General features: G+C 37.4%; 1 protein-coding gene and 1 non-coding gene across 4 annotated transcripts in view; one reads left to right on the top strand and one right to left on the bottom strand.

Moving 5' to 3' along the window:
• The window catches only part of htr4 (5-hydroxytryptamine receptor 4), a 67,760-nt gene extending 59,491 nt beyond the window's left edge, over window positions 1–8,269 (top strand). For all 3 annotated transcript variants that reach the window (XR_015096037.1, XR_015096038.1, XM_086085786.1), the window contains one exon: window positions 6,502–8,269. Coding sequence is in view for 1 of the 3 variants with exons in the window: in XM_086085786.1 (XP_085941912.1) it covers window positions 6,502–6,580 (79 nt within the window). In the remaining 2 variants the exon portion in view is untranslated. The remainder of the gene's footprint in view (window positions 1–6,501) is intronic.
• A 3,749-nt stretch (window positions 8,270–12,018) lies between these two features.
• trnaa-cgc (transfer RNA alanine (anticodon CGC)) lies at window positions 12,019–12,090 on the bottom strand. The gene has a single exon. It is a non-coding gene; the product is annotated as a tRNA-Ala (tRNA).
• Between the last annotated feature and the right edge of the window lie 1,048 nt (window positions 12,091–13,138).

Here is a 13,138-nt window from a genome sequence, read left to right on the forward strand (position 1 = left end):
TGTGGTGATTTCCATTTTTGTACTTATTTCAATTCTTCATATTTTACTAAAATAATTTAATTCCTTATATTAATTTGAATCCTTCAGGGGAATACTTTGTTTGTATATTCTTAAGTGGTTTTTCGTATGTTTTGTTTATTGTGCCAATTTTAATCTCTCAAATGAAATATAAGAAATTAAAAATATATAATAAAATAATATAATATATAAAATATAATTAAATGTTTTTTATGAATTTGTTTAAATATTTTTTATTTTCTTGCAATAAAACTTGAGCCTGCAAGGCATACTTTCATTTGTATGATTTCATTTTTTTTTTAATTATATTAATTCATTAATCATTTATTTTCATATCTGTTGTTTATTATTTTAATCCCTCAAAAGCAACACATTAATATTTTATTGAGAGAAAATTTTTCATCATTGTACTTCCGTCATTTGATTCGTACAAGGAGACTTGACTCCGTACTATATTTATATTTTTTTTAATTTTAGTAGTTGTAATTTCTCTTTGTACTCTATTTTTTTCCTCCAATGAACTAATGTATTTGTTTTTGTATATTAACAAAATTTATATTATTGTATTATTTATTTATTTTTAATATCTTGTATATATTTTACTAATTTTAATCCTACAAAAATAGGAAAGAAATAGCTCTAATAATTATTTAATTAAAAAAATATATATATATTTTTTTTAGCATATGCATTTATTTTAATCCAAGGAATATCAAGGGAATACTTTCATTTTATTATTTTTATTATGCTGTACTAAATTTAATCCCTCAAAGAGAGTAAAAGAAATGTTACATTTTTGTATCGTTTAATTATACTGTTGTTGCTCATTTTAGAAGTTGTTGTTTTTTGCTTTCACAATTGTACTGAATATTCAAAGTGAGTACTTAAATTAAAAAAAAAACTATGTTGTTTTAATTTATTGTACAAAATTAATTCCTCAAGCACAAATCAGTGTGTGCTGTTTGAATTGTTTAATAAATACCAAAATGCAGCGTAAATGATGTCTATTAATCACACGAGAAAGGAAATTTGATGAATTAGCAAGCAGGCGCGCGGGTCTTGCGTTTATTCTATGTCATCACTTTTTTGTGAGCGTTGAATCTAATCAAAGACAAACTAAGTGTGATTAATGTGTGCGTCATGATTGCTTTTTTGCTGACCCTACGGGGCTTTTAAATACTCTGTTGTCATCAACCAACATACATAATTATGCCTTTTAATTACCCCCAACCTCCGCCCGCTTCCCAAAGGGGGAAATGTCTCCTAATGAGTTAAAAAAGTTGACACAAAGAATGAATGAATCAATGAATTATTCACTTGCATTGTGTTCGTTTGAAAGTTGTTTTTTTTGCAATATGATGTGAGGACAAAAGTATTCAGACAAAGCTCTTAACTGTTAAATTTGCCCATCAATAATCTTTCATAAAGTTAGAGTTTAGTTTAGTGTAAATTAGGATTAGGTTTTGGGTTAGCAAAGGTTTATGCCAGGGGTCAGCAACCTTTCCTGTCAAAAGAGCCATTTTAGGCCAAATCAATAACCAAAAATGTGTCTGGAGCCGCAAAACGTTTGAAGATTGTGACGAAGGAAACAGTGTGTTAGTGTTAGCCTAATACTCTATTGAGGGCTGAGTAGAGCTGAGTAGAGCTGCACCACAAACGACACAAAAATATGCAGCATTTAATACTTTGACATACGTTTTCTTCTACCTTTTGTCTTTAGTTTTGGGATTTTTTAATGTATTTTTATTGTGTGTGTGTGTGTGTAATTTTTGGCAATTTTATGGACATATTATGGTCATTTTCTGCCTCTCTACGTCTTTTTCTGGACACTTTATGGCTATTTTTGGACTTTTTTGCCACCAAATTATATTATATGGAAGTTTTTGTGATTTTTTTTGTATATAGTTTTTGAATAGTTTGAATGTTTTCATTTCTGCCTTTTTTTTAAAATAGATTTTCTAACTTTTTTGGGCAATTCGAAAAATATGCCTTTCTTTTGTTTTTGGATATTTTAGGTTACTTTTTGAACATTTTCTTTTCTGCCCTTTTTATTAAATTCTCTGACATTTTTGTCAATTTCTTGGACTGTATGGTAAATTTCTGCTGTTCCTCTTCATTTTTTGACATTCTATGATCACTTTTTGGATATTTTTAGGTAATTAAAAAACAAAACTTTGTCATCTTTTGCTGACAACTTAAAAATTAGAACTCTGACCTTTTTTGAATATTTAATCATTCATTTTTAATCTAAATCATTAATTCATTTGAAGAATATTTTATCTAAAAAAATACAAATATATATGTTAAAAAAATATTAAATTCAATTATTTATTTATTTTCGGCTAACTTTGGCTCAAATTAACTCGTTAACAATCAATACAAACGGATGTTTTGACAAAAATCACTAAGTAGTAAAATGTCAGCCTCGACCAAATGGAAGAACAGAAAAGGAAGACAAAGTTTTATTTTTGAAAGAAATACACTGTTCAAAGGTTTGGTGGCATTGAAGTCCCTACATTTTAATGTAAATTTTTTTCTACATTAATACCATACTGATTTTTTTTTTTAAATCAGCATACAGAGCAGCATCATTCCTTTCAGTTTCTTTGCTTTGCTTTTTGTTGGTATTTTGTAATTTTTTTAATTTTTGCCACTATAAAGCATAATCTAAAAAATGTGTGTGTGCGTGTGTGGCCTGGAACCACGGGTTGCCCCACGAGCCTCTGTTGCAGATCGCAGCGCCATTTTCAGAGCTATAAGTGAGTGCCCGTGGTCATAGCTCTTTGAATGGTACTGCAGTATGCACACAGCTGAGCGGCCATGAGTCCAAACCCCGCCCGCCTCCCGCGCCGACGCCACGGGACGACCAGGAGATTCAACGCAGACGGATTTGCTTCCATGTTTCAGTTTGTGTGTGTGTGTGTGTGTGCGCATGTGTGAGTGTCATAGAATGTCTGTTACATACTTTTTCCATATACTTTTTTTAACTGTGTCAAAGAAGTTTGCAGTTTTATTAGCTTAGCGCCTCCAGTCCATATGTACTCTTTAACCCGGGATTATAGTGGCCTTTAAGAGATAAATGACCCTGTTGACCTTTTCTCTACAATCTATGCTATGCTATTTTAGCATCTTAATTTGTTTCGACCGGTGAATGTGCATCCTATTGATGTCAAATACCATACAATTTTAAATTAATAGCTTATCGTTTGCTGTGTTTGTGTTCCCCACTGGCTGGTTTAGAAACGGTAAAAGGCACCAAGCGTCACATTTAATGACACAAATGGTTCTTTTTCAATGAGCGCTTGTTGCCGGGGGCAACGCTAAAGCTTGGCTGCAGTGCGATTGGAAGTAAAGCAGTTCAGCTCGGCTCCTGGAGCTTTCTGCTCTGTTTGCTTGGTCTGTGGTGCTGAAGATGAAGGACGATGTCCAGCATCACATCCTGTCTTGTGATGGAAGATGGCCAATGTCAAAATATGAACATGTCTTCTAATCTAGCAGGCTGGCCATTTTGTTTTTCAAATGGCTATTTTAGGCTCAATTGATTGAGTTGCGCACCACAGGATAAAAATAAATAAATAAAAACATCAGTCACCAAAGCCACATTCCCATAGCAACATGACATTTGATAGCCATCAGTAGACCAAAAAGTCTCAAAAAAGCCATGCCCCAAAAGAAACAAGATGTCTGCCATTTCGGTTTGACATTCTCACCAAATTCAATTCTATTTGCTATCTAACTTCTTTTCAAATTCAGCCGCTGAAGCCAGTTTCACTCAGCAACATGAAATTTGGTCGGCTCTAAAGCTATGACTGAACAGGCACAGGAAGTCTGCCATTTTGATTCATCGCTACCATTTTAGTGCCAGTTTGCCACGTCATGTCTTTTATCACAAAACCTTTAGTGTATTTGGCCCTCTGACTTCAATGCTATAGCTGCACAAAAATCACAAAATACGCCAGTACAATGCTAAAAAAAATAAAAATTCTAAAGTAAAATGTACTGGTTGACGTTTATTTTCTATGGCCATATTTAGGCACAATCTTTGGTTTTTGCTGTAGGCGCAATAAACAAAAGAACTGTTCCAGTAAACTTGAACTTGATTGTTGCCATGACGACACATCAAACAATGCAAGACGTTTGTTTACTTAAACTTCAAACTAACAAGTTGGGGTGTTGACCTGATAATGCCCCATTGGACGTCATCATGGCCGCCGAGTACACGTCACACGCATGCACACACACACATACACGTAAGCACACACTCAGAAGCTCTCCTGAAAGCGATTAGTTGTGTAATGGTGCGCCACGGCTGTCACTCATCCGGAAGTAATGAACCTCTAATCTACTGGGAGATGCTCAACACACATACAGGCACACACACACACGCAGATTCAAGTAGTAGAAAGTAAAAGTTGTTCTTTTGTCGTTCATCATTAAATCCAGTGATGCCTTCATGGTATTCCACGGGTGTAGGAATAACAAGACTCACCACAGTTATAATAATTTCTCTGTTGCTTTTCTGCCTGACTACACGTAGATTGGCTTTTGGCTTTTCGGTGGTGTTGCTAATAAGTTTTGGACTCGCTGTAACAATTGTTGACATTTCCCGGTGCCAGCATGACGGCAAAATGGACCAACGATGCTTAATCCCGCCATGACATTACCTGCCCACGCACCAACAGAATTACAAACATGCTGTTACAAACGGGGTTTCCAGTAACTGAGGCAAGCTGTTGCCTAGTTCAGGAGTGAGTGATTGAATGAGTGGGAGAGGGAGGTAATTACCTAATTTGTGAATGAGTGAATGAGCTAGGGACAGAGGAAGGTAATTGCTTAGTAGTTTGCACATTTTTGAGTGAGTGAGTGAGAGAGTGAGAGAGCGAGTGACTGAGTGAGTGATACAAATTGAGATACTTGTGAGTGAGTGATACAAGCAAAATACTTATGAGTGAGTGAGTGAGTAAGTGAGCGAGTGTTAGAAGTTGAGATACTTGTGAGTGAGTGATACAAGCGAAATTATTATGAGTGAGTGATTGAGTGATACAAGTTTAGATACTTGTGAGTGAGTGAGTGATTCAAGTTGAGATACTTGTGAATGAGTGATACAAGCAAAATACTTATGGGTGAGTGAGTGAGTGAGTGAGTGAGTGAGTGAGTGAGTGAGTGAGTGAGTGAGTGAGTGAGTGAGTGAGTGAGTGAGTGAGTGAGTGAGTGAGTGAGTGAGTGAGTGATAGAAGTTGAGGTACTTGTGAGTGAGTGATACAAGCAAAGTTCTTATGAGAGTGATTGAGTGATACAAGTTTAGATACTTGTGAGTGAGTGAGTGATTCAAGTTGAGATACTTGTGAATGAGTGATACAAGCAAAATACTTATGGGTGAGTGAGTGAGTAAGTGAGTGAGTGAGTGATAGAAGTTGAGGTACTTGTGAGTGAGTGATACAAGCGAAGTTCTTATGAGTGAGTGAGTGAGTGATTGAGTGATACAAGTTGAGATACTTGTGAGTGCGTGATTCAAGTTGAGATACTTGTGAGTGTGTGATACAAGCAAAATACTTATGAGTGAGTGAGTGAGTAAGTGAGTGAGTGATAGAAGTTGAGATACTTGTGAGTGAGTGATACAAGCGAAATTATTATGAGTGAGTGAGTGATTGAGTGATACAAGTTGAGATACTTGTGAGTGAGTGATTCAAGTTGAGATACTTGTGAGTGAGTGATACAAGCAAAATACTTATGAGTGAGTGAGTGAGTGAGTGATTGAGTGATACAAGTTTAGATACTTGTGAGTGAGTGAGTGAGTGAGTGAGTGAGTGATTCAAGTTGAGATACTTGTGAGTGAGTGATTCAAGTTGAGATACTTGTGAGTGAGTGATACAAGCAAAATACTTATGAGTGAGTGAATGAGTGAGTGATAGAAGTTGAGATACTCGTGAGTGAGTGATACAAGCGAAATACTTATGAGTGAGTGAGTGAGTGATTGAGTGATACAAGTTTAGATACTTGTGAGTGAGTGAGTGAGTGATTCAAGTTGAGATACTTGTGAGTGAGTGATAGAAGTTGAGATACTTGTGAGTGAGTGATACAAGCGAAATTCTTATGAGTGAGTGAGTGAGTGGGTGAGGTAAATGTTAATAGGATATTGAGTTGGAGAGTTACTGCAATTACTACTTAGGTTAAGTTGCAGTTTGTGTTCTCTTTCATAGCTTGAAAGTTAGCTTGATAGACTGTAACTCTCAAGTAGTTATTGTATTGTGTTGACCAACTTATTGCAAACAAAGGGACTTTGATTTGGATCTTATGTGACTGATTCAATGATTTTGTCTCCATCTGTTTGCGATAATGGACAAGAAGGAGCACTACACAGAGTGGAGATGACGATTGCTAAGTCAACTTCACATGCTAGCCACTCAATGGAGGAAGATACTGCATGTTGTGTTTCCTGTTCCTCTTGACATGTTGTGTTTTCCTTCATGTGGTGCGTGTCAGGTATTCGGCGCTTCATAACGGGAACCACGCGGCACAGGAGAAGAAAACGCTGCGCAGCCACGCAGAGTCCTGCTTGTGACACATACTTCCATCAAGCCCAAACGCAGGAACGGTGCGCGGCGCCGACCCCGCCCAGGTCCACGGAGACCAAGAGAGTCTGCTAGACTGAGGCCAAGCCAGTTCGGGTTCGGGTTCCGGCCCCAAATGTGACTGCGGTCCTGACACAGTAGCACTGCCTGTGGGACTTTGAGGGTGTGATGTTTCCAAAGCGCTTTTCATTTACATATGGTATTTAATTTAATAGTGCAACATTTACATCATCTATTGTGTGTGCGTGCGAATGTGCCTGTTCCCATGGTGACGCAACTTTTTAATCTGAATTTAATTTTGTTTTTTGGTCCCTGTCTTTTATAAGCGTATGTGTGTGTGTATTTATGCGTTTGTGTGAATGTGTATGTACTGTAAGCATGCGTGTGTGCGTGTGTGTGTTTCCATGGCGATGTATGTGTTTTTTTGTTTGTTTCCTGTCTTTTACAACTACGTGTCTGCGTGCGTGCACGGTGCTCTCCCATCATTCCATGCTGCTCCCACGCCCCCTCCACATGTCACATGATCCATCTGCCTCAGGACTGGGAATGTACAAGAACATACACAATGTTTACATCATGCAACTTTAGAACCTTTTTTTTCAGGCCCCTCAAGCCAATTGACTTAATCATGAAATTTGGTAGGCATGAGAAGACCCACAAAAAAAAGTCTCAAGAAGCCACGCCCAAAAAGACGGACAGTCTGCCATTTTGGTTTAAAGTCATCATTTTATTTCACAATTTTCAAGAGTCATTCAAAGATACGTTTGTGCTGCAGATTGTGTCTGAGTGCTACCAAATTTTGCACAAGATCGATGCTGCTAAATTGGGAAGCATGAGAGTTTTCATCATTGCCTGTCGGCAGTGCATGGCAGCAGTTTGATGACTCGGATAAAACTTGAGTTGGAAAATTCTACCTCCAGAGTCAGTTTCACTTTGGTGAGTTGACTCATAAAAATATGTCAAGAAGTCATGCCTGAAAAGACATAGGAGGTCTGCTACTTTGGTTTGAAATGGACATTTTAGGGTCATTTGCATAATTTTACAAAATGCAACCTTAAAAAAAACACTTTCACTCAGTAACATGACATGTGGTAGTCTTGTCTGTCATGTGTAGACCAACCAAAAAGTCTTGCCAGAAAAGACACACGAAATTTGCCATTTTGGTTTCGAAGCTGCTATTTTAGATTTTGCCTATGACTCTCAATTGTGACATATTTTAAATCACGAGACACGCCTCATAATCAATGAGTTAATAAGAGGTTGAACGAGTGCTCTTACATGTCCCGCAATCTCAACAGAAGACAAATCAGAGGGATCACTTTGAGTATTTCCTCTCTTGTGAGGTCCGTGAAGGCATGCATGCACTTTTCACTACTTGGAGGCGGCCCAATACTTTTGTCCATTTAGTGTTGTTTCAATTCTGATGGATCATTGTATTACTTTTGTGATTCATATTTGGATTTTGTTGTTGTTGTTTTATAAGCTGTGAGTTCATCCATGTGTGAAGCACGAGCACTTTGACACACGCACAAACACAATATGAAAAAAAATAACTCAAAAAGATGTTTTCATTTAATCAATTCTCATTGATTTCTTTGCTTTTTTATGTTTTTGCTGATGACGTGAGGGAGGGAGGGAGCAGTTTGTAAAATAATGTAAATAAAAAGAGATTTTATTGATAGCCACTCTGCCGCCTATATGTTCACACACACACACACAAACTCCCAACTCTATTTGAAATTGCAACCTTTGTTTGAAACCCGAACCCTCATTTTTCACCATGACTCTTGCTTGAATCCGTATTTTACCATTCGAAAATGTCTTTTGTGTCGTGAACACGTGCAGTGGAGCACATGGGCATTATCCACAAACACACACAAACGCCAGGTATAAGTGTCTCACTATTCATCTCCAAAAAGTGTCCAGGCCGCCAAAGAGAAAAATCTCCTGGCAGCTAAAATTAGAATCTGTCTTCATCTTTCACACGCTAATCGATGGCAAAGCGACGCACGCCAGCCATTATTCCTTCATCCTCCTCAAAGCTTTTCATGTCAAATGCAATCATAAAGGAGGAGAAAGAAACCAGCATAAATTGTGCCCTCGCCCGCCAGCTCTGACATTTGAGCTGTGCTTAGCGGCAGACAAAAGGTGCCGTGTTGTTGACTAACAGTGAATGAAATACGCCGCGTGACGCTGACATTTGCGCCGAGAAGTGCAGCTGGAATCCACATACAAGACTATTCTGCCTTTGGAAGATAAAGTGAAAGTAAAAGACAGTTATTGGTGAGAGGTGAAGTTCATGACTGGTGAAGCACTGAGAGTGAGTCAGACTGACAGCAGCCTGTCATTAAAAAAAAAAAGTGCTGTAGCGCCGTGAAATACGATCGACTTGACGTATGAATATGTTTCCTGAAATACAAACCGTCACACTTGTTAAACATTGAGGAGGCCTCTTCAGAAAAAAGTGACCAAAGTAATTCGCAAACATCAGCAACTCAACTTCAAAGGACAGCCATAATTGTAATGCCGCAATAATACAAAAGTAACAGGAACATCGAGAGTAGAACCAATTACGCATCTGAATAACCTTTGACGAGGATCAAAGGAGTTCCCACATCTGTAAAATCAAATTAGTCACACAACCATACACAAATCTGGGGATAGGGACACAGTCAGCAACTATCCCGTTGTCGTCCTTCCTTCCACTTGTCACCAAAATGTTTGAAAAAAATGGTTGCTGAGCAACTAGTCAAACATAGAATCCACCCTCAAGTCAACAGTTTGCGTTCAGACAAAACTATTAAGCAGAAATGGCTGCTATCTTCTAGAAAGAAATACATAAAAGCATCCTGGGCAAAGCCACATAGATGGTTCTGCATTCCTAGACCTTAAAGGTGCATTGTGCCGTATAAAAAGCTAATAATAAAGTTTTTTTCGACATCGTGCATGCTCCAGCAATGCCCAGATGAGTACTAAGAGTCCTGACTGTTTTACTCTGACTGCACCTATCAGCTTTTATCCTCCCTCCATAGTAGTTTCTTTGGGAGGGAAGGGGCGGAGTTTTTCTTACCTCATTTGAAGTCATACCTTCGTTTGTCAATTGTGGCTGTACTCGCACCATGAACAAGCCTGACACAGATGCTGCAGTTACGCTTTGGGCCAGAAGTGGCAGTCGCGAGTAAAAAAAAAAAAAAAAAAAAAAAAAGTGAAAAAGAAGAAAAAAACTTTCAACCCAGTTGAAGATAGGATTTTGATTGAGAAAATCTGCAGCTCTGCTGTGGTTTAAATCCTACCAGGAAGTACAGAAATTGGGAGCTCAAAACAATCAGAGCATGCAGGAACACTGCTAGGATATGTTGGATTTATCACAAAAAATGTATCTTTGGTGCTCTTCAGTGGAGGGATCCGCAAAGCATTTCCAAAAATGGCCCTGACGAAGGCCTACCAAAGCCGAAACACGTTGACAATGTTTTAATCAAATGGCCATGTGGCAATAAAGGCCTTTTACTTGGAACATCCTTAAGTGCCTCAGTGTTTTCTCTTTTTTGGAAATCATTGGAAGTTCCTCAGGGATCAGTTTTAGGTCCACTACTGTCCTCAATGTACATATATGACCTTGAAAATTTTTATCAGGGAGCTAAAAAAATAATAAAAAAATCAACAGGCACATTTAGGGTGCATAGTAATAAACACGTAATAGAACCAGTAAATGAAGCAAAGTAAAGTTACAAATGTATGTAAAAAAAAAAAGTCTAAAACCATCCTGAATGGCTTATGCTTCATCAGAAGAGACTTTTTTGTTAACCTCCCGTTCATATACAGTACATGCATGCAATTATATTTTCACATTTGTCATACTGCATCATAGTCATTGTCCCACAATAAAATCTGTCATCTTACTTCAGAAACGCACAATGGAGGTAATTGACGAGATGCCAATACCACTCCATGGATCAATAACAGTTCCTAAAAAACAACTATTGTTCACATTTTACTTTTGTTAGACTCCAATGTGTGCTCCTTCTCAGTGTACTCCTCTGCAGGGAGTAAATGTTGATGTGGCAAGGAGTACTTGTGCATTGGTGACAGCCATTGAAGTGTTCCTCTTGCAAGCATGTCGTGTTCTCATCATCCAGCAACTTTTAATTAGTCAGTCAACTGGAACTGTTCAACTTTCATGCAGCAATAAATCATCGGCACACATTTGTGAGCTCATCAACAGATCTATGTCACTGCAGACACAACAACAACGTGATGATGATATTCGATGTGTATTCAGATTCAGAGTGTAAAACTTTAATGTGCCAAGTGGGAGACAACAACGGAAGACGCATGTGGTGTTTACGATGCTGCCATGATGATGCTGTTGCAAATCATTTTCAATTCAATTTCATTTTCTGTGGCCCTTTTCAAGCAAATGCAGTCTTTTTTTTTATGAGAACATTTGCACTGTAATGGGAAACTAGTCAGTTTCATAGCATATCCATCCATCCATTTTCTTAACCGCGGGTAGCATATACATATAAAGTACATATAGATAGATAGATAGACAGACATGTATATAGATTGATAGATAGATATAGATATAGACACACAAACAATTAAAAATATATATTTTCTCAAATATAAAAGTAGGCCTAGACTCTTCGGCCAATAGCAAACTAAAAATAGGGACTAAAAATTAAGCCTTTGGACGAGATTCCGATGGCAGTCACTCATTTGATGTAAAGACAATGCTGCCCTCTGGTGTAAAAATATAAATGTATACAAGAGAGACTGAGGGAGAGGAGAGAGAGGGGTGGGGGTGTTGCTCAAACGACCCCCCCCCCCCCCACACACACACACCCAAAAAAGGAAAGGAAAGAAAAATAATAATAATAATAAAAAGTAGCGAGAGAGAGAGAGAGAGAGAGAGACAGACAGACACACACACACACACACACATTTAAAAAAATATATATTTTCTCAACTATAAGAGAAGGGGGGGGGGTTGCTGAAATGATTACCCCCCCCCCCAAAAAAAAGAAGAAGAAAAGAAAAAAAGAAAAATAATAATAAAAAGTAGCGAGAGAGAGAGAGAGACAGACAGACACACACATTAAAAAATATATATTTTCTCAACTATAAGAGAAGGGGGGGGGTTGCTGAAATGATACCCCCCCCCCCAAAAAAAAGAAGAAGAAAAGAAAAAATAATAATAATAAAGTAGAGAGAGAGACACACACACACACACACACAATTTAAAAAATATATTTTCTCAAATATGATAGTAGTCTTTGGGCAATAGCAAAACGTTTGTAGTCCCATTTTTGTACACAAATATTGTATTATTTCATGGCCCAAGAACGGTTAGCTGTAAGATTTGCACGACATGTTGGAAGTGCGTGTGAGAACGAAGAGAGAGCAAAGACAAAATAAAGCTCTTGTATGGAGATGCTGGGGATTGAACCCAGGACCTCGTACATGCGAAGCACGCGCTCTACCACTGAGCTACATCCCCACCTTTATTGGACCATTAGCAATCAATGATAGGGACTAAAAATTAGGCCTAATAATAATAATAATAATAATAAAGTAAAAATAAAAACAAATCAAAGTCTTCCTATAAAGTTGCTGCTGCATGTTTTAAATGTGAGAAAATGTGACAAACATTAGAAGCCTGCCTATTCACTTTTTTCTCTTTTTCTTTTTTACCTATTTATTTTTTCCTATTTTACCCAAAAGAAACTCACTTCAGCTAGTTGTTAAAAAGATAATCGACATATTTATTGAGCTTCTTCTGTGATACGTTATGATGCCACAAGGTGGTGCGAAATCCCTGGCTAATTATTTGGGGTGAAATGAAGAAAGTACATTGAAGTGTTTCATCGCCACCGTTTAATAACTTTGCATGTTGGGGGAGGAGTTTAACCTGGGTTGTCAACAACAACAACTACAATTCATTTGGATGGAAGTGCTGCTATTAGCATGTTTTTGCCCGGCTGAGTGGCATTCATGTTAAGATGTTAAGATGATTTGCAACTGACATTAAAGGGACGTTTTATTTTAGTTATCAGAGGTGATGAAGAGTATGACCCCCACATTTTTTAATACTGTAATGTAATATTAGACTATGCCACACTCTCTGAGGTCATCAATAATGAATGAATGTTAATTGTGGTTTACTTAAACCAGTGTAGCTTAATAAGCTAACTACAATGTTACAATATTATAAACTTTTTTAATGAATACATTGTTGAACTAGACACTTATTTCTTAAGCACCTAATGTGGCTTGTTTGTAGATACTTCAACTGTTGAACTATTTTAGATCATTTAAAGGTGACCATAGAGATTAAATAATATTTTGACATTTGTGTACAAGACACGTTGTGACTTGGAAGCTAAACCCCATTCATTCATTCATGTAGCAGGGTGGAGCAAGCTTCAGATTTCTATAAAAAAAATTAAATAAATAGGAGCTGCATGTCCACACGCATACGCAAATGATGCAGTGGAAACATTCCGATAAGTTTGTGCGTTAACAACATATAAAAACATACACAGAAA

This window comes from Leptonotus elevatus, chromosome 9 (assembly GCF_054856555.1).
Source record: "Leptonotus elevatus isolate MCC_2025b chromosome 9, RoL_Lele_1.0, whole genome shotgun sequence".
Taxonomy (NCBI): Eukaryota; Metazoa; Chordata; class Actinopteri; order Syngnathiformes; family Syngnathidae; genus Leptonotus; species Leptonotus elevatus.